This window comes from Podarcis vaucheri (genome assembly GCF_965113315.1).
Source record: "Podarcis vaucheri genome assembly, chromosome: 16".
In the NCBI taxonomy this organism is placed as follows: Eukaryota; Metazoa; Chordata; class Lepidosauria; order Squamata; family Lacertidae; genus Podarcis; species Podarcis vaucheri.
In genome coordinates, this window is record NC_138754.1 from 8,923,376 (window position 1) to 8,948,989 (window position 25,614).

Sequence of the window (25,614 nt, forward strand, 5' to 3'; positions counted from 1 at the left end):
CCTATGGGCTTGCTTCGCAAGACGACAATGTCTTGCGAGTTCCTGCTGGTTTTTTCCCCTCCCCCCCTTTTCTAAGCCGCTTATCAGCTGATACGATCAGCAGATAAGCCGCTAAAAGCCGCTAATAATAGCGCTAATCCGCTAATCCGTCAATGGGCTTGCTTCGCAAGACGAAAAAACCGCTAGACGAAGAGAATCACAGAACAGATTCTTTTCGTCTTGCGAGGCACCACTGTACAGTGGTACCTCGGGTTAAGTACTTAATTCGTTCTGGAGGTCCGTTCTTAACCTGAAACTGTTCTTAACCTGAAGCACCACTTTAGCTAATGGGGCCTCTTGCTGCTGCCGTGCCACCAGAGCACAATTTCTGTTCTCATCCTGAAGCAAAGTTCTTAACCCAAGGTACTATTTCTGGGTTAGTGGAGTCTCTAACCTGAAGTGTATGTAACCTGAAGCGTATGTAACCCGAGGTACCACTGTATGACCAGAGGTCAGGCAGGGCTGTGTCAGGCCACCCTGGGAAGAATTCAGAGGCGTGCTATTACAATCCTTCCATCAACGGAAGCAGTTCTGCTTGCCAGATACAACAATCTCACTGCTTCTCTCACTGCCCCATGTACTGTTCTGGGTTTTCTTGCTCCCGTCCCCCAAGCTGACTCCTACCAATTGTTGCTCTGTCTCCTACCAATGCAGTTCTTGAGTCCTCTCCATCTGGCCCTTGGGACTCTTTCACCCCCCCCCCCCAGATTGCACAACATCCAGAGGCACATTCCTCACCAACAGTCCTCCTTTGCGCTCTTCTTGGGAGTTTTTTGTCTGGCTGGAATGTGTCCTTGAGCTCCGATAAAGCTTTTTCTGCTTCCCAGGATGGAGGATAGAAAGAGAGGGGGGCATGTGTAAAAACTAGGCTGCTGCACAGAGGGAAAATTCACATTCCGTGCTCTGTCCACATTTGCCTCTGTGGCCCCCAGAAGGGGCTTCCCTCTGCCTGAAAAAGCAAAAAAAAACACACCCCAAACCCAACACAAAACCCACAACTTTCTCCCTGAGGTGTAAGGTCTTTTGTGCCCTGGTTTCTGTGTGCGTTTGCTTCCCAAGACCATATTGTAGCATAAACTGAACATGAGCAATTTCACCGTGGATGCCAGATCGGAGACTAAAGTAGCCTCCGCCAATGGCTGGGTTAACACGGGCTGGTGGGAAATGTAATCCAAAACATCCATGTTGGCGCAGGCGGCATCAGATGCATCCAGCCACTTCAGCAGCCTGCTGGTATGCCCAAGATCCTCTGCCAACCCTGCCTGATTCTGCACTGCACAGTAATTCTGTGCACAAGCAGATCCCATAGACTTGTAGAGTTGGGAGTTGTAGATCATACGTGACAGGTGGCCATCCAACCTCTGCTAAAAACCTCCAAGGAAGGAGACTCCGCCATCTCCCGAGAGAGAGAGCCCATTCCACTGTCGATCAGTTCTTACTGTCGGAAAGTTCTTCCCGATGTTTAGTTGGAATCTCCTTCCTTGCAACTTGAATCCATTGCTTCAGGTCATACCCTCCGGAGCAGGAGAAAACAATGCTCCATCCTGCTCCATCCTGCATGTGACAGCCCTTGAGATTTTTAAAGAGATAGCTATCATATCTCCTCCCAGTCTCCTCTTTTCCAGGCATACCTAGTTCCTTCAACTGTTCCTCATAAGGCTTGGTTTCCAGGCCCTTCGTCATCTCGATTGCCCTCCTCTGCACACATCCTTCTTAAACTGTGGTGCCCATAACTGAACACAGAACCCCAGGTGTGGTCTGACCAGGGCAGAATAGAGCAGTACTACTACCCTCCTGGATTTGCACACTATACAGTCATACCTCGTGTTATGTCTGCTTCATGTTACGTTCTTTCAGGTTGCGACCCGGAAGTACCCGAAAGGGTTACTTCCGGGTTTCGCCACTTGCGTAGATGCGCAAAATGACATCACATGCCTGCGAGTCGCAATCTGCGCATGCACAGACGCACTGCTGCGGGTTGTGTTCTTTTCATGTTGCGAACGGGCCTCCCAAACGGATCCCATTCGCAAACAGAGGTACCACTGGACTTTTGTTGATGCACCCCAGAATAGCATTGGCTTATTTTGCTGCTGTTAACTCATGCTCAGTTTGTGGTCTACTAGGATCCCTAGACCCTTTTCACGTGTACTACTGGAAACCCAGGTGTGACCCCCATCTTAACATTTATGCAGCTGGTTCCTCCTGCCCCAAGTGCAGAACCTGACATTTGATCCTACCGAAATTCATTTTGTTAGCTTTAGCCGTGGCATGGGGCATCCCTTTTGGTGCAGGAACAGTGGTGGGCTGGCCAGGCCACTCACCCAACCCCTTGCTCACAGTGACGCTTCTGCCTCCTTCCTAGAATCGACCTTGCTGTGCTGCTAGGAAAGACCCCTTCTTCTCTGGAGAACGAGTCGCCCAACCTGGATTCCTCGCAGGCACCTGCCCTCAGCCAGCCGCTGGTGTTCAGCAATTCCAAGCAGGCTCCTATATCCCAGCCCACTTCGGGGAACACCTTCCCGCACCACGGCATGGTAAGGAAAAGGACGAGCCTCTGAACCTTGCGGTCGTCCACGTGTTGTATTTAGAAGAGTTCAGCCTCTTGGTCCCCATCTGGGGCTGCTGTGTTGTTTTGCCCAGCCAAAGCCGCCATGCGCCTGCTTCAGCCGGCCTTCCCTTCCTGCCGTTTCAGGTTGGCATGCTGGGGAAGGGGTTCAGCGACGTTGGCGAGGCCAAAAGCGGCGGCGGAGGCACCACAGTCTCCGCCTCCGCTGCCACCACCACCACCGGCTCGCAGTTCCTGGAGCAGTTCAAGACGGCCCAGGCGTTGGCTCAGCTGGCAGCTCAGCACCCTCAGCCATCCGGGAGCAGCAGCGCGGCCACGTCCTGGGACAGCGGCACCACGAGCCACTCCTCGTCTCTCGTGCAGTACGGTAAGGTGGAAGGGGGCAGCTGAAGGCTGGAGGGGTCTTGTGAATGGGGAGAGTGTTGGAATGCACAGTTCACTGTTACAGCCCTGGCAGGGCTACACAGAATGCCCCCAAATTCTGAATCTGCTTGAGGATCTTTTGTTGCGTTAATAACTGCTTCTCAGTACAGTGGTGCCTTGGTTCTTGAACAACTTAGTTGTCGAACAAATCAGGTCCCGAACACCGCAAACCCAGAAGTAAATCTTCCAGTTTGCGGACATTTTTCAGAACGTCCGACGCGGCTTCCGCATGAGCGCATGAAGCTCCTGCAGCCCATCGGAAGCCGCACCTTGGTTTTTGAACAGTTTTGGGAGTCGAACAGACTCCCGGAACGGATTGCGTTCAAGGTACCACTGTATACCTACCTCCGTATCCGGCCACTTTAGCAGCCAGAATTGAATCTGTGAAGAACACTTACTCATTTTGCATTTATATCCCATCTTTCTTTCTTTTTTCTTTTCTTTTTAAAAAAGCCAGGCAGCGCCCACGGGTCTTAAACCACTGGAAGGGATTAGGGGATCTAAGCAATGCTTTGGTTATATCCCATCTTTCTTTTACCTCCAAGGAGCTGCACGCTGCCCCCCCCCCCGCCCATTTAATCCCCGCAACAACTCTGTGAGGTTGGTGAGGCCGAGAGGCAGTGCCTGGCCCAAGGTCCCAGCCAGCAAGTTTAATGGTTGAGCGGGGATTTGAACCCTTGTTTTCCCAGGTCCTAGTCTGGCGCTCCTAACCACTAAGACACTCTGGCCCTGCACCTCTGGTGGTACGGTTTGTCAGAGCCTTTGAACTGAGCTTAGAGACCAGGGTGGAATTCTTAAAAAAAAGATTAAAAAAATATTTTTTAAGAATATTTTTGCAGAAACTGATTTCAGCGGTCTCCCAGACCAGAAAGCCATTCCATTTTTCATTTGGTGTTTGCACATCTAGGTCCCATTGCCCACGGCATTTTTGTGTACAATAGGTTGCCATATTCTAGTGTAAATTGAGGAAGCTCTACGACAAAACAATTGAAATTTCCCCTGCGCTAGCACTGGTCTGGCTTAGGATCCCATCTGCTGATGATTATCCTAAAGAATCACCTCTTAGCCTTTCTGTTGACTGCGGCCCATATGGAGATAGCCAGGTGTTGGAAAAGCAGTGTTGGGTTGAACATGGATTCTTGGTTTGACAAGAGTCAGCATTGGCTGAGAAACTAACATGCCAGGTGAGAGCGACAAAGGGCAAACACCATCCACATTCCTTTTATAACAGATGGCAAATGTTTATTGAATACATAAATTGTTCAGACTGTGGCAGGAATCTACCTAGCACTCATGGGGGAAATGCAGTGTGATCTCTTAGACTATCAAATGAAACTTTATACCTGGCATGAAAAAAATTGTAATTTCATCAGGACAAATTATTTGTTGTTTACTGTTGTAACAATTGTTTTCTCAAAATTTAGCTTCCGTACCTTGAAAATAAAAACATTATTAAAAATTGAGTATTTGCACGCTTCCCTACAAACCTAGGATTGCTGCCAACTAAAATCATACGCAGAAGAGACCAATATCTCCATTATTATGCAGTGGGTCCGCTTTGAGTAGGATTAGTGTTGCATACAGCAAACAGCCCATAGACATTTCTTCATTTAGCAACAGATTCTGTAACATTATTTCGGGTATCTGTACAATTACGTAATAATTCAGAATTTCTAATGGGTGTATGTAAACATTAAAAAGAAAAACCATACCAAGTATAAGATCAGTTAAAATTCACCATAAAAACTACCTCGAAATGCCTGCTAAAGTATGCTATGAAATTAGTTGTTGTTTTTAAAAAAGCCATTTTTTTGAATAAAAACAAGTATTCCTGGTAAAAGTAATACCCTAAATCAACATGGGTTTAGTGGTCAGATTTGTACTACTTGACAGAGAGCTTTATTTTCTCACTGATTTTTAAATCCTGATTTAAATCTGCACATTCCTCCTGCCTTAGTGTGAGCTGCATACCAGTAGACCCTTTCTGGCTCCCTCATAGCTATAAAGGGGGGACAGCATATGCTATAGCAAATCTTGGCATCATCAGCAAATTCAGTCCTGCATCTGTGGTAGCTGACTGCCTGCCTGTGGTGATCAAACAAACAAGGTTTTTATTCCAAATCCTGCTGTGTCTAAAACCAGGGTTGGGGGAACTTTTCAGCCTGGGGGCTACATGGCCTCATAGGGGGCCACATGCTAATAACAGGTGCAGCCAGAGGTTCATGTGGGTGTGGCAAAGGTCATAGGTTAATACACAGGTGCTTTGTAAGGAGGAGGAACCAGGAGTTTCCTGTCCTGGGCTTGACCATCCTCCTTCCGTCTCCGGCACGCAGATTTGAAGAACCCGTCGGAATCCGCTGTGCACAGCCCGTTTGCCAAGCGCCAGGCCTTCCCGCCCACCTCCGCCATGATGGAAGTGTTCCTGCAGGACAAGCAGCCTGTGGTGACAGCGTCCGTCACGGCCCCGCCGCCTCCGTCGTCCCCCCTGGCCAGCAAAACCAACCCCGTCTCCCAGATGTCTCCGGGCTCCTCGGACAACCAGTCCTCCAGCCCCCAGCCAGCCCAGCAGAAGATGAAGCAGCAGAAGAAGAAAGCGTCCTTGACATCAAAGGTACACAGGGATTTCCCATCCTGCACGGCGCGGGGCTTAGGCTTGAGGCAGCCCCCCCAAAGGGCCCAGTGAACTTGGCAGGTGAGCGGGAAGGGGCCCGTAGCTTAGGAGTGGAGCGTCAGAGGCTATTCTAATGAGCTGGGTGGACCCAGTGGTCTGAATCTGTAGATGGCCTCATCCCAGTGTACCTGAAGGAGTGTCTCCACCCCGTATCATTCTGCCCAGACACAGGTCCAGCGCCGAGGGCCTTCTGGTGGTTCCCTCCCTGCGAGAAGTGAGGGTACTAGGAACCAGGCAGAGGGCCTTCTCGGTAGTGTCTCCCCCCCATGGAACGTCCTCCCATCAGATGTCGAGATAAGCAACTATCTTAGGAGACATCTGAAGGCAGCCCTGTTTCGTTTTTAATGTTTGATGTTTCATCATGTTTTTAATATTCTGTTGGGAGCCACCCAGAGTGGCTGGGGAAGCCCAGCCAGATGGGCGGGGTATAAATAAATGATGATTATTATGATGATGATGATGACTCAAAGATATTGTACTGGGGAAGGGTGGAATCTCAGTTGTAGAGCAGCTGCTTTGGGTGCACAAGGTCTCTGATTCAACCCCCAGCATCTGCATGAGACTCTAAAGTTTCTTAATCTTCCTACATTGCAGGGGGTTGGGGTCCCTTCTAGCTCCTTGATTCTGTTGTTCAAGACCTCGCGTCTGATGGGGGTGGGGGAAATGCACCATCTGCCATCTTAGAAAGGAATGAGAAAAATGGGCAGTGCTGAAAATCATTAGATTATTTGTTATTTTATTGATTAAATTTGTATACCACCCTATCCCCGTATATCTCACAGGGGCTCAGTATGATTAGATTAGGAGGATGCAATTGAATCAAAACCCTAATATATCCATGGGAAAACGGGGGGGGGGTGTTTCTTGCTATACCGTACTACTAAGTAGAACGCTGATAATACAGCCGTTCGTTGCTTTTAGTTCTTTGTACACCCTGTTACTTTTAAAACTAGTTTTTTTGTTGTCGCAGCTTGGAAGCGTGGCACACTTTTAGCAATTAAATGATGATGGTGATAATTTTAAAAATGCAACAACCCTGAGCCTCTAAAGGCGACGTTGAAACCCAGGCACACCCTCTGCCACAGAAGGAAGTGGAAAGCCCTGGCAGCCTCCGCTCTTCAGGGTTTGCCAATTTGAGAGCGGGAACGCCACTTTCAGGTTGCATGTCGGCAGCTCATCAGGCCACCTCTCCTTCCTCAGATTCCCGCTCTGGCAGTGGAGATGCCCGGCTCTGCGGATATCTCGGGGCTCAACTTGCAGTTCGGGGCGTTGCAGTTCGGTTCGGAGCCTGTCCTCTCGGAGTACGAGCCTGCCCCCGCGACAAGCGCCTCCGTCAGCCAGCCTCCAAGCAGCCTGTACACGAGTACTGCAAGGTGAGATGAGCCTGTTGACATTGTATTTGGGGGTAGGGTCTTACCTTAAGTGGGAAACAGCTTGGCAGGTCCCAGGCACAACCCTCAGTGGCGTCTCTATGTTGGGCTGCAAAAAGACCCCTTTAGTGGGGTAAGAGAGATGAAAATAGTGCTCGTAAATTTCACATCTGGCAACCAATGAGCCCCTTTGGTTTCAGATAGTACATGGGTGAAAGGTAAAGGTAAAGTCCAGTCATGGACAACTCTGGGGTTGCACGCTCATCTTGCTCTGTAGGCCAATGGAGCTGGTGTTTGTCTGTGGACAGCTTCCGGGTCATGTGGCCAGCATGACTAAGCTATTTCTGGCGAACCAGAGCAGTGCACGGAAACTCTGTTTACCTTCCTGCCGGAGTGGTACCTATTTATCTACTTGCACTTTGACGTGCTTTTGAACTGCTTAGGTGGGCAGGAGCAGGGACCAAGCAACGGGAGCTCACCCCGTCGCAGGGATTCAAACCGCCGACCTTCTGATCGGCAAGCCCTAGGCTCAGTAGTTTAGACCACAGCGCCACCCGCGTCCCTAGTACATGGGTAGATAAATCTAAAAAACCCAGGACACAAATTTTCATGGCCCTCTAGCATCTATGGTGGCTCTTTTTCCAGGAGCGATGTGCTTAGTGTTAACTCTGGAAGTGTGGACTCAATTCTGACCAAACTAAGCCTCCTTGTGTATGTTTTGCTCTGGTACAGGGGTCAGCAACCTTTTTCTACTGGGGGCCAGTCCACTGTCCCTCAGACTATATTTTGAAGGGGGGGAAATCCCCCCGCCGACTCCCCCCTCCCTTCTCCACAGCACCAGATGAGCCCCAGTGGCTACTTACCTGTGCCTTGCGAGCGGCAGAGCCAGAGGGACGATGAGCAGCACAAAAGGGCTGGCTCAGGAGAGGGGCTGCTTAAAATGGCACTCAGCCAACAGCTCAACAAAGCCCAACCCTCTTCCTCCTCTAGGCAGGGCGGGGAGAAGCCAGGAGGAGGGAGGGAGGAGTCGCCGCGGCGGTTGCGTGTGGGAGGGGAATGGCGCAGCCTGAACGATCAGAACCCCCACACCGATCCATGCGGCGACTCCCAGACCGTCCGCAGGCTGGATCAAGAAGGTAATAGGGCTGGATCCGGGCCCTGGGTCTTCGTTTGCCGACCCATGCTCTAGGAGGCTTAGTTGGTGGAAGCCGCCTCTTGCAAGCCACTGGCAGGAGCCCATTGGCAGTTTGCGTGCTGAAATCTCCTGACCCTTCTTCACCTGCAGCGAGTCTCTGTCCACGATTTCGTCCAATAAGAGCCAGGAGCCGGGTTACCAGAGCGGCACCATGCCTACAGCAACATATACCTCCCAGAACAGCGCTCAGGGACCACTGTACGAGCAGAGATCCACTCAGACCCGGCGGTACCCAAACTCCATTTCCTCCTCGCCCCAAAAAGACTTGACCCAGGCCAAGGTAAGCTTTGTCCCCGAGTGCTCTGTTAAGATGGGGCCTTATTAACAACACAACAGCGATGATGATCAGCATGGCAGCCTGTGGAAAACTCTGTCACCAGAGGTGGTCTCTTTTGGATTAGGATAAAACCCTTCACAGAACGTGAAAATCTCCCATTTTCTGTCTTCTCAGAGGCATCTGGCTGATGGCAAGAGGATGCTGGACTAGAAGGGGTTAGATCCATCAGGGCTCTTCTTCAGGGGAAGAAGACGTTGCTGGGGCTACAACTCCCATCAGGATTGACAGTCAAGGATGATGGGAGTTGTAGTCCAAGCAACATCTGGATGGCTGCAGCTTCCCCACCCCTGGCCTAGAAAGAATATGGGGAATAGTGGATGCCTTTGGGTCTCACATTCAAAGCATCAAGTACCGTATTTTTCGCCCTATAGGACGCACCTTTTCTCCTCCAAAAATGAAGGGGAAATGTGTGTGCGTCCTATGGGGCGAATGCAGGCTTTCGCTGAAGCCTGGAGAGCGAGAGGGGTCGGTGCGCACCGAACCCTCTTGCTCTCCAGGCTTCAGGAGAGCCCTGTCGCCAGCCCCCAAACTCTGGGGACAGCGGGAGAGGCGCGGCGTGCCTTTCCCGCTGTCCCCCGACTTGGCTAGAAGGCTGGCGGGGGGGAGAAGCCTGCTCCTCCCCTCGCCAGCCCCGCGAACTTGGGGGACAGCGGGAGAGGCGCAGCGCGCCTTTCGCACTGTCCCCCGACTTGGCTAGAAGGCTGGCGGGGGGAGAAGCCTGCTCCTCCCTGTCGCCAGCCCCGCAAACTCGGGGGACAGCTGGAGAAGGCTGGTGGAGGGCTTTCCCCTCCTCCAGCCCCGCAAGCTCCCAGAGTGATGCCAAAGCTGCACGCAGCTTCCACATGGCTCTGGGTCCCGTTCTGGGGGCTGGGGGAGGGGGAAGCTCCGCTTTCCCCTCCTCCAGCCCCACAAGCTCCCAGAGAGATGCCAACGCCCGAGCTTCCCCAGCCCCGCGCCTGGGGGGGAATAAATTTTTTCCCTTTATTTCCCCCCCCCCAAAATCTAGGTGCGTCCTATGGGCCGGTGCATCCTATAGGGTGAAAAATACGGTAATTCATAGCTTGACCGCTGTCTATGATGAGCATCGCTACTAGAAACATTTAACGGATCCGAGTCTTTTAAAATAGGGAGGTGTTTGAGAGCAGGGTACTTGGCTGGGGTTGGGGCGATGCTTGATCTGTGCACCTAACGTGTGTTTCTGTATCAACGGCAGCTGACTTCTCTTTCCCTCTCTCTTTCTCTTCTCAGAACGGCTTCAGCTCGGTGCCGCCCACGCAGCTGCAGACCACGCAGACAGCCGAAGGTCAGTGCCTCCCCAGCATGCCTGCGGTTGGGGGGGGGGGGAGAGAAACAAGCTGAGCTTGCAAAGAATTTGTGCAGCAAGCAGTGTTGGCGAACCTGCGGCACACTCTGCTCCCGCTTGCAGGCGCCCCCTAGCAGACATCTGGTTGGCGCCTTTGAGAACAGGGCGCTGGGCTGGGACTTGATGTGTATTGTATCTTGAAAAAAGCACGCCAAGAACTCTGGCCAATATAAGTTTCAGTAGTGGGAGTAGTCCCTACTCGCAAATCAACACTCAATTGTAACAAAAACTAATCCATTCCCAAGTATGCATTCTGATAAGGATTACAAACTCAAACTCATAAGGATATGTATAACACAATAATTTGTTACAGAATTAGAGATCAGAGGTTATGAGTAGAGATATGTTCGTGTTAGTTCATAGTCAGATTCGACCTGAAGGTCTTAGTTTCAATCACTGAGCAGAAGTCAGTTATGGATCAGGAACCAAGACAGGGTCCTGTTTCGATGCATTCACCTTCATCAGCTGGAAGTATCAAGCATTACATGAAAACCCATTAAAATTCTAAATTATCATAAATTAGAAAACAGTCATTGTGTATTGTATCTTGGTTTTTTGCCCTTTTAATGTTGCTTTCTATGCTGCTTCAAATTTTGCAAGGGGAAGTGCGGGAAGAAGTCTTGCTTGGGCGATCTGCCCCTTAACTCTGCGTTCCTCTCGTTATTTCAAACCTGCCCCCTATCTAGGTTCTGCAGGCCCCGCTGTGAAATCGGACTCCCCCTCTGCCCCCAGCATCACGACCCCTCTCAACGACACTGTGTCCGCAGCATCCTTGCTCACCACGGCCACCCAGCACTCTTCGGTGCTCAGTAGCCTGAACCACACGGAGGAGCTCCCCAGCACGGCCACCACGCAACACAGCAGGTAGCAGCAGGGGGGCCTCAGAACTGACCCCAATCCTGCCCCCCAATGGTGTGCTTTCCTTTGAAGTTGAGTCACCTGGTGCCATGGCAGATGTCGGGGTAGGGTGTGAGGAGATGAATGTCTTCTGTTCCCCACCCCTGGAATTGGGCCCAACAGCTGGACTCTGCTTAAAGCAGCTTTCTCAAACTCAGTCATGAGGGCTAGCAACCTCCTTTTGCAGTAAAGTTGAGGATCTGTATTTTGCGCCTAAGGAAACAGCCACTGCATTGCCTGTCGTGTGTTCAGTTTTATTCCATTTTTCTGTCGATTTGATTTAAAAACAAGCTGTTTTTAAAACAGCTACGGAAATGAACTGCCCCCAGATCTTTGGATGAAGGGCAGCATATAAATGTAATAAATTTATTTATTTTTTTTAAAAAAAGGAGGGGGGAACCAATGGAATTGCGCCAAAGCCTCTGTAAAGGTCAAGTTAAATGGAAAAGGCCAGGCGCAGGGCATTGCCAGCCAATTGGCTGTGGGTTGACCAGCGTTCCCTTCCCTCTCTCCCCACAGCACGTTACCCACCCCTCAGAACAGCCTCTCCTCGTCAACCTCTGCTGGCCGCACGTCAACTTCAACTCTCTTGGTGAGTAGAGGGAATGAGAGGGGAGAGTAAGGTTTTGGTGCCGGAGGTGCCTATTAGCGGGCTTGGAGTGCCAGTTCGTGTCTGTCTTCCCAAGACCCAACAGCAATCTGTTTTCCAGGTACCCTTGTCTGGTTCACACGCATGGTATCGCTTCTGCTTTGGCTGCTCCCTCTTTAAGGGCAAGAGCGCATTTATGCACATAGGAGAGCTCCGTTGGTTGAATTTACGTGAGGTTATACTAGAATCCCTCTCTGATTTCCAAGAGGAAGTTGTTGTGCCTCCCTTCGACAGAGGCATCATGTCTCTGAATACCAGTTCCTGGGAGCCGTGTGTGAGCGGAGTGGGCCTCCCGTCGGCGCAATTGCTTGGCCACTTGGCCACTCTGAGAACAGGATGCTGGACTAGATGGGTCTAGTTTTTATTTTGTTGTTGGTTATATTATGTACAATATAATATAACATAATACAATACCCTTTAAGGCAAAGTAAAACCAACAAACCGTACACAGAAGTCATCAGGTAACTTGACAGTTTCTAAGTGGGTCACAAAACGTGATTCTGAGCTAGGGTAAGAAGGTGTGGCTTCAGCATATGACTGAGGATAAATAATGATGCTAGATAAACCTCAGGAAAGTAGTAATAATAATAATTATTATATTTATTTATTTATTTATTTATTTATACGCCGCCCTCCCCAGCCAAGGCCGGGCTCAGGGTGGCTAACGAGCAATAATAAAAACAAGTTGAATGAATACAACTTAAAAACAAAATTAAAATACATTAAAATATTGAAACATTAAAATATTAAAAGGTAGCCTCATCGCAGGAGGAGAAAGGAAAAGAAAAAAGAAAGAGGGGGAGGGAATCAAATTGATTCTAAGCCAAAGGCCAGGCAGAACAACTCTGTCTTACAGGCCCTGCGGAAAGAAATCAGATCCCGCAGGGCCCTGGTCTCGTAAGGCAGAGCGTTCCACCAGGCCGGAGCCACTGTTGAAAAGGCCCTGGCTCTGGTTGAGGCTAATCTGACTTCCTTAGGGCCCGGGACCACTAGGGTGTTGCTGTTTATGGACTGAGGCTCTCCGTGGGGCATACCGGGAGAGGCGGTCCCATAGGTACGAGGGTCCTAGGCCGTAGGCCAGGAAGTTGTCATGTGGCAGACAGAACTGCTTGGGGAAGATTAGTGGTTTATTCCCCAATTGCTCTTTGGCCCCCAGAAATATATGTAGTGGAACTCGCCCCTTGTTTCTCTCTGCCCCCCCCCCATTCAGTATGAGCCCTGTGTGATGTATATGGATTACATGCTGTGGGAGGGAATGAATATTTTGTTTCCCTCCATATTCTTCTCCCTGACATACTAGCCTTGTGTGTCTATGGGGCGTTTTGTGTGGAGGAGGAAATACTAAAAATAGATGCTCCCATAACTGTATTCTGAAACCATGCAGTCTGTCAACAAGCATATCACCTCTGCCTTCGTTCCTGTTCTGCTGCGAGAGCTGAAGGGGTTGTTAGGCTTTGTTTCTTAAAACCAGGGATGGGGAACCTGTGACCCTCCAGATACTGGTGCGTTTCAGATCCCATCATCCCTGACTTGGCTACGCAGGAGCAGGAACAGCTGAAGATGCAAGGTTGTCTGCTGGTGTTTGTAGATCTGTGCGGTTGTAAATCTCTTTGTCTCTGTTGTGTTTGGCTTCCCATCTAAGTGTGAGGCCTGCAAAGTGCATGCCCCCCCACATCCTGCCTAGCTTGCCCCGTAGCTATCCAGGAGGGCGCTGAGCATGCGAAAGCAAACCCCTGAGCCGCAACCAGATGCAGCCAGCCTCGAACCCGTGGCTGGCTGAACTGCAGTGCTCTGACATGCGCCTTGCTGCTGCGCCATGTGACTTTTCCGCACGGACACATCAGTCCCCGTCTTGCAGATCCTGACTTCCTTCCCCTGCTTCCCCTCCTGGTTTTTTTGCAGCACACCAGTGTGGAGAGCGACGCCGGGCTCCATTCTTCCGCAAGCACTTTCTCCACCTCCTCCAGCACCGTCTCGGCTGCGCCCCCCGTGGTCAGCGCCTCCTCGAGCCTGAGTAGCGTCAGCAGCCTAGGCCTGAGCCTCAGCGGCAACTCCACGGTGACCGCCACGACCCGCAGCTCTGTTGCCACGACGTCAGGTGCTTCCTCAAGGCTCTAGGCCTGGCCGGCGGCTAAAATGCACGTGTGTGCATGAGAAAGCAGAGAGCTGGGGTGCTCCTTTTTTAAGCATTGCTTTACATTCTCTTCCTGCGGCTGTTGATTCATATATACATTTCTGCTTTCCCCTCTTTGGACGGTGTCTCTGTAAGGCAAGGCAAACGCAATCTCTTTAGCAGCTAGCCAAATGGTGAGCTTTGAGCCCCCTTAAGCCTCTCTTGTCTGCTTTGAGCAGAGAGAGAGTGTGTGTGTTTGCCGGAGCTGACATGACCGTCATTCATATAATATTACTATTATTTATAAAACGAGTACACCGCCCTTAATCCAAAGAGCCCAATGCAGTTTACAGCAGAAAAGTATAGAATGAGAATACATTTGTACCTTAGTTCTCAAACTGAATCCGTTCCGGAAGTCCATTTGAATTCCAAAAATGTTCGAAAACCAAGGTGTGACTTCTGATTGGCTGCAGGAGCTTCCTGCACTCAATCGGAAGCCGCGGCAGATGTTTGGCTTCCAAAAAAATTTCGCAGACCAGAACAGTCACTTCCAGGTTTGTGGCGTTCAGGAGTCAAAACGTTTGAATCACAAGGCATTCGAAAACCAAGGGACAACTGTACATAATAAAATGATAACAAATCACACACACTTTTTGAAAAGCTGTAGAATAATAATCAGCCTGGTTGAAGAGAAATGTTTTCACCTGTCGCCAAAAGATATGTAACGAAGGTGTTTAGGTGAGCCTCCCTGGGGAGAGGGGACGTGGGTGGCGCTGTGGGTTAAACCACTGAGCCTAGGACTTGCTGATCAAAAGGTCGGTGGTTCGAATCCCTGCGACGGGGTGAGCTTCTGTTGCTCGGTCCCTGCTCCTGCCAACCTAGCAGTTCGAAAGCACGCAGTGCAAGTAGATAAATAGGTACCGCTCTGGCGGGAAGGTAAATGGCGTTTCCGTACGCTGCTCTGGTTTGCCAGAAGCAGCTTAGTCATACTGTTGTACGCTGTACGCTGGCTCCCTCGGCCAATAAAGCGAGATGAGCGCCGCAACCCCAGAGTTGGCCACGACTGAACCTAATGGTCAGGGGTCCCTTTACCTTTACTCAGGGGAGAACATTCCACAAACGGGGAGCCACAGCAGAAAAGGCCCGTTCTCATATTTCCACCCTCTGGACCTCTCATAGAGGAGGTACACATATAAAGGGGGGATTTTAACAATGGAAAGTGCCAGCAGAGCTGTGCTTATATGGTTGTTGGTTCTCGCATTTCCTGCCCTCTTATAAGAGTCCAGATGTTGCTGCACTACAGTTCCTATGAGCCATTGACCATTGGCCTCCTATGTGGGGCTGATGGGTGTTGTAGTCCAACAACCTCGGCGGGAGGGGTGTCACAGTTTTGCCCCAGCCCTGTAATAAAGCAAGAAGTGGGGAGAACACTGTGAGCACTCTCTGTGCCACACGTTCTGAAGCATGGGTGCGCCTTCATTGCGTTGTCCCTCCAATCCCTCCTTTTCAGCTATGTCTAGTCCCTGTGACTAGTGACTAGTTTAGTTTAGAGCAGGACTGGATAAGGTTGCTGCTGTACTTGCAGGTCCCATCACCCCTGGGCATCGGTCACACTGACTGTGGCTGAGGGGAGCTGGGTCCAGCAATGCTTGGAGGTCCCCTGGCATAGACTGTAGGATCACAGAGTTGGTATAGTCTTTTCCTCTACTGATGAAGGAAGTCCAATACTAACAATACTGAGCTGAATATACCAAAAGCCTCGGTCCAGTATATCTGAAGGAGCGTCTCCACCCTCATCGTTCTGCCCGGACACTGAGGTCCAGCTCTGAGGGCCTTCTGGCGGTTCCCTCACTGCGAGAAGCCAAATTGCAGGGAACCAGGCAAAGGGCCTTCTCGGTGGTGGCACCCGTCCTGTGGAACGCCCTCCCACCAGATGTCAAAGAGAAAAACAACTACCAGACTTTTAGAAGACATCTGAAGGCAGCCCTGTTTAGGGAAGCTTTTAATGTTTGATGCATTACTGTATTCTAATATTTGGTTGATGCCGCCCAGAGTGGCTAGGGAAGCCCAGCCAGATGGGCGGGGTATAAATAAATTTATTATTATTATTATTATTATTATTATTATTATTATTATTATTATTATTATTATTATTTATTTATTTATTTATTTAACTGGCCGAAGTCAGCTTCCTATGCCCCTAAGCCAGGGATGGGGAACTTTCTGCCCTCCAGGTATTTCCAAACCACAACTCCCATCATACCATACTGTTGGTTGGGGTTGATGGGAGCTGGAGTCCAGCAACATCTGGAGGGCCGCAGGGTCCCCATCCCTGCTTTGCACCTCTGCAAGTGCACTTACGTGGTCCCTGATTGGTTGGGACATGTGTCTAGGACAGGCGTGGAATACTTGTGGCCAGATGTTGCTGCACTACAACTCCCATTATCCACACCGGCTGAGGTTGATGGGAGCTGGAGTCCAGTAACATCTAGGGACAGCAGGCTTTGGACTTGCCATCTTCCGCACACAGAAGCTTGTTTCTTCCCACTCAGCTATGAGCTTTATCCTTACTCTTCCGTATCTAACATTGCCAGTCACACACTTTTTAAATTTTGGTTTGTGCATGCTCGCTCTCTCATAATTGTAAGTCTCACTGCTTCTCGTGGGAGAGGAGGGAGCAGTGGTCCTGGGATGTCCGTAGTTAACTCTGCTTTCTCCCCATAGGGAAGGCTCCACCCAACCTGCCTCCAGGTGTGCCGCCATTGCTGCCGAACCCGTACATCATGGCTCCAGGGCTGCTGCACGCCTACCCGGTGAGTAGGGGCCGCTTTACAGTTCCATGCCAGTAGATCTTGCCTGGCTCTTGACCATAGCATGGCAGGAGGGACAGAGCATGGGAAATCAACCTGGAGTCGGTACCAGATGCAGTCAAAGCAGCCTCCAGCCTGCTTGTGTTGCAACATCTGACTCTGACAAAAAAACAACAACCCAAGACCTTTGAAATAATCCTGGTTTATGGGAAGCGAATCCAAACAAACCAATACAACACAATACAAAAATGAACGTCCCTTGTGAGAGACACGGGCCTCTCCCTAACCTGCTGCTTCTCTTGCAGCCGCAGGTTTATGGCTACGACGACCTACAGATGCTTCAGACGAGATTCCCCTTGGTGAGTTAAATTCAGCCCTCCCTCTGCCCTCCTAAAATAACATCATCATCACTGCTACTTAGAAAACATGCCGTCTCCCGCTGTTCTGCATTGTGTAGCAGGACACCTTCTCTTGCAATGTTTGTAACACTTTCATAATGGAGCAGACTGGAATAATCTTAAATGCAAAGCCTGAAATAAACTGAAAATAAATTGTCTTTGACAATGACATTTGTATGCCACCCCGTAACATCCGCTAAACGCTATGTGACACCTGGGAGGTTACTTTGCCAGTAACTAATAAACAAGCCCAGTTTTTGAACAAAGGTACTGCTTTTGGTCTTCTCCTTCTTCTCCATCCCCTTCAGATATAGCTCTTGTTTTTCACAAAGACACCAACCTTTTTACTTGGGGCAGATCCCCGCTTTGCCCATTTAAAGCACAAGGAATCCTGGGGACTGTAATTTCAGCCTCCAGCATCCTTAGCAGACGACATTTCTTAGGATTCTTTGGGGGAAGTCATGTGTTTCAAATGTGTGCTGGAGTTGCTTTCTGGTCCCTGGAGTCCAGTTCCCTCCTCCTCCTCCCCAGTTGAGATGAACATCCTTAGCTTCTCCTCCTGCCTCTCTTCCAGGACTACTACAGCATCCCGTTCCCCACACAGACCACCCCGCTTACTGGAAGAGACGCCAGCTTGAGCAGCAATCCTTACTCTGGTAGGAGACGGTTGGGGAAGGGAGTTGGATTTGAGCCACCTGGGAAGGGCAGTTCAGTTGTCATCCTAATCAGACTCATTCTGTAGGTTTCTGTTCAACTAACTTACTTATTTCCAGTATTCATATCCTATCCATCAGTCAAAGAGGCTCTCCAAGAGACAATGCCATTCCTTTCCTGAGGCTTGCAATCTAAAAGACAGGACACATGAAGGGAAAGGGAATGGGGAAGGGAGCGACGCGAACTGCAAAGCATGACGACATCTTACATTCTTCTTTATATAGGAAGATACCTGCTAGAACACTAACTTGCTGGCACCAAGCTAGGTCCTTTGGGTGGGTTTTTGTTTTGTGTGGGAGTGGGTTGCCACTTACCGTATTTTTCTGTGTATAAGACGACCCCTATTTTTTTGAACCCAAAATTAGGAAATCAATATTTTAGGGTTGCCATAACTTTAGAAGTGAAAATCCGCAGCTGTGAAAAGTTTTTCAGCCTTTTGGGGTGCAATGGCCCTCAAAGCCATTGAACTTTGTTGGGGGCAAACCAAGACACCCCCCCACAGCCCAATCACCCTGCCAAACACCACGCTCTGGCCCACCCAAGCCAAACACCCGGACATTTGAAGGACCCCTGTGCATTCACTATCTGTGTAGAAGACGACCCCCAATTTTGGAATAAAGGGGTTTTTTTGTAGCATAAAAACATCTTTTTGTTGAAAAATACAGGGTATTTATTCTAAGTATTTACAAACATCATTTGCACAGAAAACGGAGCAAGGTGGTGGACAACATGCAGAGGCAGCTGTATCCTATCAGTAATGTGCCGTAATCTCCCTACGTTGCTGGAGAAGGGTGGTGGCAAACTAGATACACACTTTTGCCATTGGGACCCTACGCTGAGACCATATAACACCGGTCTTGAAAGAGCTACACTGGCTCCCAGTACGTTTCCAAGCACAATTCAAAGTGTTGGTGCTGACCTTTAAAGCCCTAAATGGCCTCGGCCCAGTATACCTGAAGGAGCGTCTCCACCCCCATCGTCCAGCCCAGACACTGAGGTCCAGCACTGAGGGCCTTCTGGCTGTTCCCTCACTGCGAGAAGCCAAGTTGCAGGGAACCAGGCAGAGGGCCTTCTCGGTAGTGGCGCCCTCCCTGTGGAATATCCTCCCACCAGATGTCAAAGAGAAAAATAACTACCAGACTTTTAGAAGACATCTGAAGGCAGCCCTGTTTAGGGAAGCTTTTAATGTTTGATGCATTACTGTATTTTAATATTTTGTTGGAAGCTGTCCAGAGTGGCTGGGGAAGCCCAGCCAGATGGGCAGGGTATAAATAATAAATTATTATTATTATTATTATTATTATTATTATTATTATTATTATTCATTCTCACTCTGCCCTCCCCCCGCCCAGGTGACCTTACGAAGTTTGGCCGCGGTGACGCCTCTTCCCCCGCGCCGGCCACCACCCTGGCCCAGCCTCAGCAGAACCAGACCCAGACGCACCACACCACCCAGCAGACGTTCCTGAACCCGGCCCTGCCTCCCGGCTACAGCTACACCAGCCTGCCCTACTACACCGGAGTCCCGGGGCTGCCCAGCACCTTCCAGTACGGGCCAGCTGTGTTCCCCGTGAGTGCCGGCCTGCTGTGGAGCTGTGGGGCTGGGGTGGAGCCAGACCCGGCCGCTTCCTCCCACCCTGCTCACTCGCCAGCCCTTTGCTTTCCCCAGGTGGCTCCCACTTCTTCCAAGCAGCACAGCGTCAACGTCAGCATGAACGCCTCGGCCACCCCCTTCCAGCAGCCCAGCGGCTACGGCTCCCATGGATACAGCACCGGTGAGTAGGTGGGGTGGCCACAAGAGTTGAAGCAGCCTTGAGGGAGGGCGTGAGATCGCCTGCAAGGGGCATCGTTCTCCGCGGTTCCCTGCCTTGGCAACGCTCACTGGGCGGTGGCAAGGGGCCAAACCTTTGGTGCCTTCAGCCCAGTCCTGCAGAACGCACTGCCGCTAGAAATTCTGCAAGCAGGCCCTTCCATTGCAACCTTTTAAGTGCCTGCTGGAAACTTGGGTTCCGCCAGGCTTAGTATGCAAGCCAACATCTTTCAGCAAGAGTTGGCCCTTGTGGTCTCTTCCAATTCTATGATTCTATGATTCTATGAGTTACCGTGATTTCTGACTTTTAACTTTCATATATGGTTTTTGGGTACATTTGTAAGCAGTATACAGTGGTACCTCGGGCTAAGAACTTAATTCGTTCTGGAGGTCCGTTCTTAACCTGAAACTGTTCTTAACTTGAAGCCAACATCTTTCAGCAAGAGTTGGCCCTTGTGGTCTCTTCCAACTCTATGATTCTATGAGTTACCATGATTTCTGATTTTAACTTTCATATATGGTTTTTGGGTACAGTTGTAAGCAGTATACAGTGGTACCTTGGGCTAAGAACTTAATTCGTTCTGGAGGTCTGTTCTTAACCTGAAACTGTTCTTAACCTGAAGCACCACTTTAGCTAATAGCGTGTCCTGCCGCCGCCGCACGATTTCTGTTCTCATCCTGAAGCAAAGTTCTTAACCCGAGGTACTATTTCTGGGTTAGCGGAGTCTGTAACCTGAAGCGTCTGTAACCGGAGGTACCACTGTATAGATATTTTTTATAAATATAACAGAGTGGTTCATTTTTTAAAATCGAGCCAAAAGCCAACCTAGTTACTTCCAGATGTTGCAGGACACCAGCTCCAATCATCCCAGCTAGGATGGTCAGTGGATAGGGATCATAGGATTATAGAGCTGGAAGGGACCCCCCAGGGTTGTCTGCAATGCGGGAATCTCTACTAAAGCGACCATGACAGGTGGCCATCCAACCTCTGCTTAATAACCTCCAAGGAAGGAGAACCCACCACCTTCTGAGGAAGACCATTCCGCTGTCGAACAGCTCTCACTGTCAGAAAGTTCCTGGTGTTTAGCTGGGATCTCCTTTCTTTGTAACTTGAAGCCATTGGTTCGAGTCCTACCCTCCAGAGCAGAGAAACCAAGCTTGCTCCATCTTCCATGGGACAGCCCTGAAGATATGTGAAGATGGCTATCACAGCTTCTCTTTTCCAGGCTAAACATACCCAGCTCCTTCAACCATTCCTCACAAGGCTTGGTTTCCAGACCCTTGATCATCTTGGTCACCCTCCTCTGCACACATTGCAGCTTGCCAACATCTTTATTAAATTCTGCTGCCCGGAGATGGACTCCAGGTGTGGCCTGAATAGAGTTGGACTATTACCTCTCCTGATCCAGGACACTAGATGTCTGTTGATGCAGCCCAGAATAGCACCAGCCTTTTTTGCTCCTGAGAGTTGCCTCCTGGAGGACCAAAATCATCTGGGGCTGGATAGACCCCGTGGTCTGACTTAAGGCAGCTTTGCATGCTCATAATATTAGGGTCTGTTATAATATATTAAGTCTGTTATAATATATTATAATATTAGAGTCTGTTATAAAATGCTCCGGCCATCCTTTGACTCGGGCATAGGCAAACTCTGGGACTACAATTCCCATCATCCCTGACCACTGGTCCTGTTAGCTAGGGATGATGGGAATTGTAGTTCTAAACATCAGGAGGGCTGCAGTTTACCTATGCCTGCTTTGACTCCTCAAAAATAGCTCCACTGCGTTGGTCCTCTTGATGGCCCCACATTTCTCCACAGATTCCATCAGATTCGTTCATTTTTAGTTTCATTTGCATGCCTCTTTCCCGCCAAAAGAAGAGCGCTCAATTAGGTTTAACAGCAAAGAAAACAGGAGCATGTCTCAAAATCAACTACTGCAAGAGCCATTTCATAACGGCATCATAGCGGCAAATATAGAAGCATACAAAAAAAAAACCCAGCACTTCATTACTATAACTGAAACAAGATTATGTTAGCATTAGACCTCATGGCAACAGCAAAAATAACAAGGGAGCTTCGCAGTCTCACCTTGGTCCCAGAAACACCCTTTCCATTGTGTTGCTCACAGTCCCTCTCCTGCAGCAACTTGCAAGGCTTCCAAAGGCTGCGGTTGGGGTAGCTGGGAACTCCCACCCTGGTTTTGCTCCCAGATATAGACCCTGCACCGCTTAAATCAGGAAGGCAGACACAGACATGGAATTAGGTAGGGCCTAACGCTCTGAGGTGGCGCTGTGGGTTAAACCACAGAGCCTAGGACTTGCTGATCAGAAGGTCGGCGGTTCGAATCCCTGCGATAGGGTGAGCTCCTGTTGTTTGGTCCCTGCTCCTGCCCACCTAGCAGTTCGAAAGCACGTCAAAGTGCAAGTAGATAAATAGGTACCGCTCTGGCGGGAAGGTAAACGGCATTTCATTGCACTGCTCTGGTTCGCCAGAAGCGGCTTAGTCATGCTTGCCACATGACCCGGAAGCTGTACGCTGGCTCCCTCGGCCAATAAAGCAAGATGAGCGCTGCAACCCCGAAATCATCTGCGACTGGACCTAATGGTCAGAGGTCCCTTTACCTTTAACGCTCCAAGGAACTCCGTCTGCATCAGTATGGTAAAATGAGCATCTGGCCACCGAGACTACCTGGGCATTCCAATGACAGAGCAGCACTGCCAGATTGTGAACCTGCTCCTTCCGGGGAAGAGCAACTGACCAGTTTCTCGGACGTGGGAGCCACTCTCCCACAGTGCCTCCCTCTTGCTTCTTGCTTGTTTTGCATCTCTCCACTGCATCCAAGCTGATGTGTGCACATGTACACCAAAGTCAGCCTTTGCAACATCATGATATGGCTAGGAGGCTGTTCTCGCCCTCAAATCACTCTGGGAAGGAGCTAGGGGAGCCAGGAGGGGAGGAGTTTGGGCTTTGCATGCGACCGACCAAGCTAACTGCTAACGCCGCTTTGTTTCCCCCCTTTTCCAGGTGTGTCAGTAACATCCAGTAACACAGGAGTGCCAGACATCTCTGGTTCTGTTTACTCCAAAACGCAGGTTGGTGCTTCAATGTGGGAGGTGGCTCCTGAGCGTGCTGTGTGAGGTTTGGGTGCTTGGCTGCCTGCAGTAATCCAGTTGGAGTGTAGGAGCAAAGGAACTGACCCGGTTTCCCCACCAAAATCTCCCCTTCCCCTGCTGAGAAACAAAAATAATACAATCGCAAAAAACGGGGGAGGGTCCTGAAAAATACAGGCAACTCGTTTTAGGTGCAACATTTAGTCGTGCCTAAAACGGGTTGCCTGTATTTTTTAGTCACGCCTAAAACGGATTGCCTGTATTTTTCAGGACCCCCTCCCCTGCTTTTTGTGATTGTACTATTTTGTGCATGATTGTGAACATGCACATAGCACCGAACCCAGAAGTGACCCAGAAACATCAAGAAAGACATCATTAAAAGAGTGGAGCCGGGGCAGAACGAGGTGTTTCAATTGCACATGATTTCACGCAAGCACGCAGTGACCCAGAACGCAAACCCCACGCAAATCAGGGGTTGCCTGTATACATCTTGGGAGTCAAAGGCCCATGGGTAAAGAGATGAATATTCATCATTCGCCAGAAGCTGTATAACGAAGGTTCCAGGCGCTTCTCTGTGCGGAGGGAGTTCCACAATTTTGGGGCTGCCACAGAGGAGGCCCACTCCTTGGTCAGCCCCTCCCTGAGCCTACTGAGGGAGGCAAAACTACCGGGCAGGTCCCATCTAGAGGGTCTGTAGGGAAGGACCTGGTCTTTCAGATATTTGGGGCCTGAGTGGTTTAGGGCTTTAAATGCTTAACGTGAGCACCTAGAATTGGGCCCAGAAATGAACTGGCAACCTGTTTTCAAAGAGGGCTTGTGTGTGATCTGAATGGAGCCCCAGTGGGCAATATGACAGCCGCATTTCGGGCCGTTTCTGAGTCACTTTCAAGGGCAGCCCCATGTGGAGCGCATTGCAGATATTGCTGCACTCCTGACTCTCATAATCCCTGACGGTTGAGCCACTCTGTGACTGTTGCAGGGACTGATGGGAGCCCAGCAACATCAGGAACTGGTGTGTGGGGTGGCGACGCAGGTTCCCTGCCAGCGACATAGGCATAGCTATCAACCATCCCTTATTTGGCGGGAAAGTCTCTTATCCCAGCGCCGTGTCCCGCTGCTGTCCCTTATTGATGATGTCCCTTAAATTTCCCGGGTTTCATGCTTGCCCGGCTCAGGAGGGAAGCAGTGGCTCAGGGTCCTCTGCCGTGAGAGAGAGAGAGCGCGCTGGTGCCATCGTCCTGGTGCGAGGAGTTCCATCGGCCCTTCCCCGCCCAGGGGGAGGGAGAGAGACTCTTGCCCACGCCGCCCGCGAGCCCAGAGGCGGCAGCGGTGGTGGCAGCTGAGGAGGCGGCCTGAGGGAGGAGGGAGAGTAGGGGATGGGGAGGGACGCAGAAGGGCGGCGGCGGCGCCACCGCCTCATGCCGGATTGACAGCCTCTGTCAATCCTACCAATGTATGTAATTCTTCACAACAGCAAAATCCCTTATTTTGGCTGCTGATCCCTTATTTTCGAGGCTGCTGGCCCCTTATTTTCAAATCTGTAAGTTGACAGCTATGGACATAGGAGACGCTTGTGGTAGAATTCCTGTCCCTAAACGCCCCTCTGTGTGTATGTGTACCCAGCAGCAGTCGTTTGAGAAGCAGGGATTCCACACCGGAACCCCCACGGCCTCCTTCAACCTGCCGTCGGCGCTGGGCAGTGGCGGCCCCATCAACCCTGCCACCGCCGCAGCATATCCGCCGGCCCCGTTCATGCACATCCTGACGCCTCATCAGCAGCCGCACTCCCAGATCTTGCACCACCACCTGCAGCAGGACGGGCAGGTAAGGGCGTGTCCCAATACACCTTCCCTCCTTTGGGCAACCACCACCTGTCTCCAGATCCCTTCTCCTCCTCCTCCTCCATCTCCATCTCCATCCCCCTCATTGCACAGACACGTGAAACAACACACCTCATGCACACGCAGTAGGGAAGGCCCTGGGATACTTTTCTAACAGGTGTCTTGATTGCCCCAGCTGCTGGTTCGCTACCCGCTCCACTTCTCCCCTCCTGCCACATCCCAGACTCGTCCTCGCACACTTGGGTCCAGGGGGGCTGTCATAACGTCTCCTTGTATTTTCCATATCCTGGGCCTGCTTCCACCTTCCCAAAACAGTCGATTTTGTACTTCCAACGCCAGCAGGAAGACCAGGTAACGAACCTCTTGGAAGGGGGTGATCGCTTGCGCCCATCCTGCTGCGCCCTGGTGGCTGTGGTCAGTCTTTGCCATAGGCTAGGGAGCTGGAGGGAAGCTTGCATTCCTCCCATGTTTGTGCCGGATTCCAGCCTCCCATCGTTCCTCCCTGCCTGTTGACCAGAGGCTCCTGGGAGTCCGGCAGAACCTGGTAAAGGCTGCCAGTTCCCCCAGCTCTGCCCCAGACAGATGTGGGCCTAAAAGCACAACCATACACACACAGCACGCACAGGGCAATGGACCCACAAGCCGTAGAAATCTTCTTTCCCTGCTCCTCCCTCTGTCCTGGGGCTGGTCGATGGTGAACCAGCCTTGCACAGGCTCTCTAGGGAGTACGGAGCAAAGGCAGGACGTGTTGGAAGTGAGGCAGCACGTCATGAGCAGAATCGGAGAGTTTGAAGGGACTCCAAGGGTCATCTAGTCCAGCCCCCTACAGCCACAGGAATTCCAGGCCGATGGCCAAGCAACCTCCGCTTAGAAACCTCCAACAAAAATTCCAAGCTGTTCCACCATCAAACAGCTCTTACCGCCAGGAACGAGGCTGGCCAATTGAGTTCCCTCTGGATGACGCTGATTGGCAGCTCCCATCATCCCTGAAGGTTGTTCTGGGATGCTGGTGGGAATTGCAGTCCTTCAGCATTTAAAGGGCACCAAATTGGCTATCCCTGGTGATGAGCTTTAACCATGCGCTGTATTAAATTAAAAGTTGTCTAGCTTAGGTCTCCCACCTCAGATCTGACTGGCCAAGCACAGAGATGCGCTGCAGGTGCCATTACGCTCAGCAGGCAGAGCTGTCCAAACTATTGGCTATGCTTTGATAACTAATAGCAGCTGTTGGTGTCCTGCCCCGCCAGGTCGTAAAACTCCACGTCAGATTTTGCAGCTAGAATTGGAGTACCTTGCTTTCCTAGTCT

General features: G+C 50.6%; 1 protein-coding gene across 13 annotated transcripts in view; it reads left to right on the forward strand.

Moving 5' to 3' along the window:
• UBAP2L (ubiquitin associated protein 2 like) overlaps nucleotides 1-25,614 on the forward strand; it is a 48,643-nt gene that overhangs the window by 21,247 nt on the left and 1,782 nt on the right. For 3 of the 13 annotated variants that reach the window (XM_082202075.1, XM_082202083.1, XM_082202087.1), the window contains 17 exons: nucleotides 2,402-2,573; nucleotides 2,732-2,972; nucleotides 5,362-5,639; nucleotides 6,900-7,072; nucleotides 8,355-8,544; nucleotides 9,850-9,904; nucleotides 10,651-10,831; nucleotides 11,381-11,453; nucleotides 13,413-13,608; nucleotides 16,348-16,436; nucleotides 16,739-16,792; nucleotides 17,406-17,487; nucleotides 18,898-19,115; nucleotides 19,215-19,320; nucleotides 22,381-22,448; nucleotides 24,090-24,290; nucleotides 24,623-24,658. In XM_082202075.1, coding sequence (XP_082058201.1) covers nucleotides 2,402-2,573; nucleotides 2,732-2,972; nucleotides 5,362-5,639; nucleotides 6,900-7,072; nucleotides 8,355-8,544; nucleotides 9,850-9,904; nucleotides 10,651-10,831; nucleotides 11,381-11,453; nucleotides 13,413-13,608; nucleotides 16,348-16,436; nucleotides 16,739-16,792; nucleotides 17,406-17,487; nucleotides 18,898-19,115; nucleotides 19,215-19,320; nucleotides 22,381-22,448; nucleotides 24,090-24,290; nucleotides 24,623-24,658 — 2,413 coding nt within the window. The remainder of the gene's footprint in view (nucleotides 1-2,401; nucleotides 2,574-2,731; nucleotides 2,973-5,361; nucleotides 5,640-6,899; nucleotides 7,073-8,354; nucleotides 8,545-9,849; nucleotides 9,905-10,650; nucleotides 10,832-11,380; nucleotides 11,454-13,412; nucleotides 13,609-16,347; nucleotides 16,437-16,738; nucleotides 16,793-17,405; nucleotides 17,488-18,897; nucleotides 19,116-19,214; nucleotides 19,321-22,380; nucleotides 22,449-24,089; nucleotides 24,291-24,622; nucleotides 24,659-25,614) is intronic. The other 10 variants (XM_082202080.1, XM_082202084.1, XM_082202076.1 and 7 more) reach the window with 5 other exon arrangements.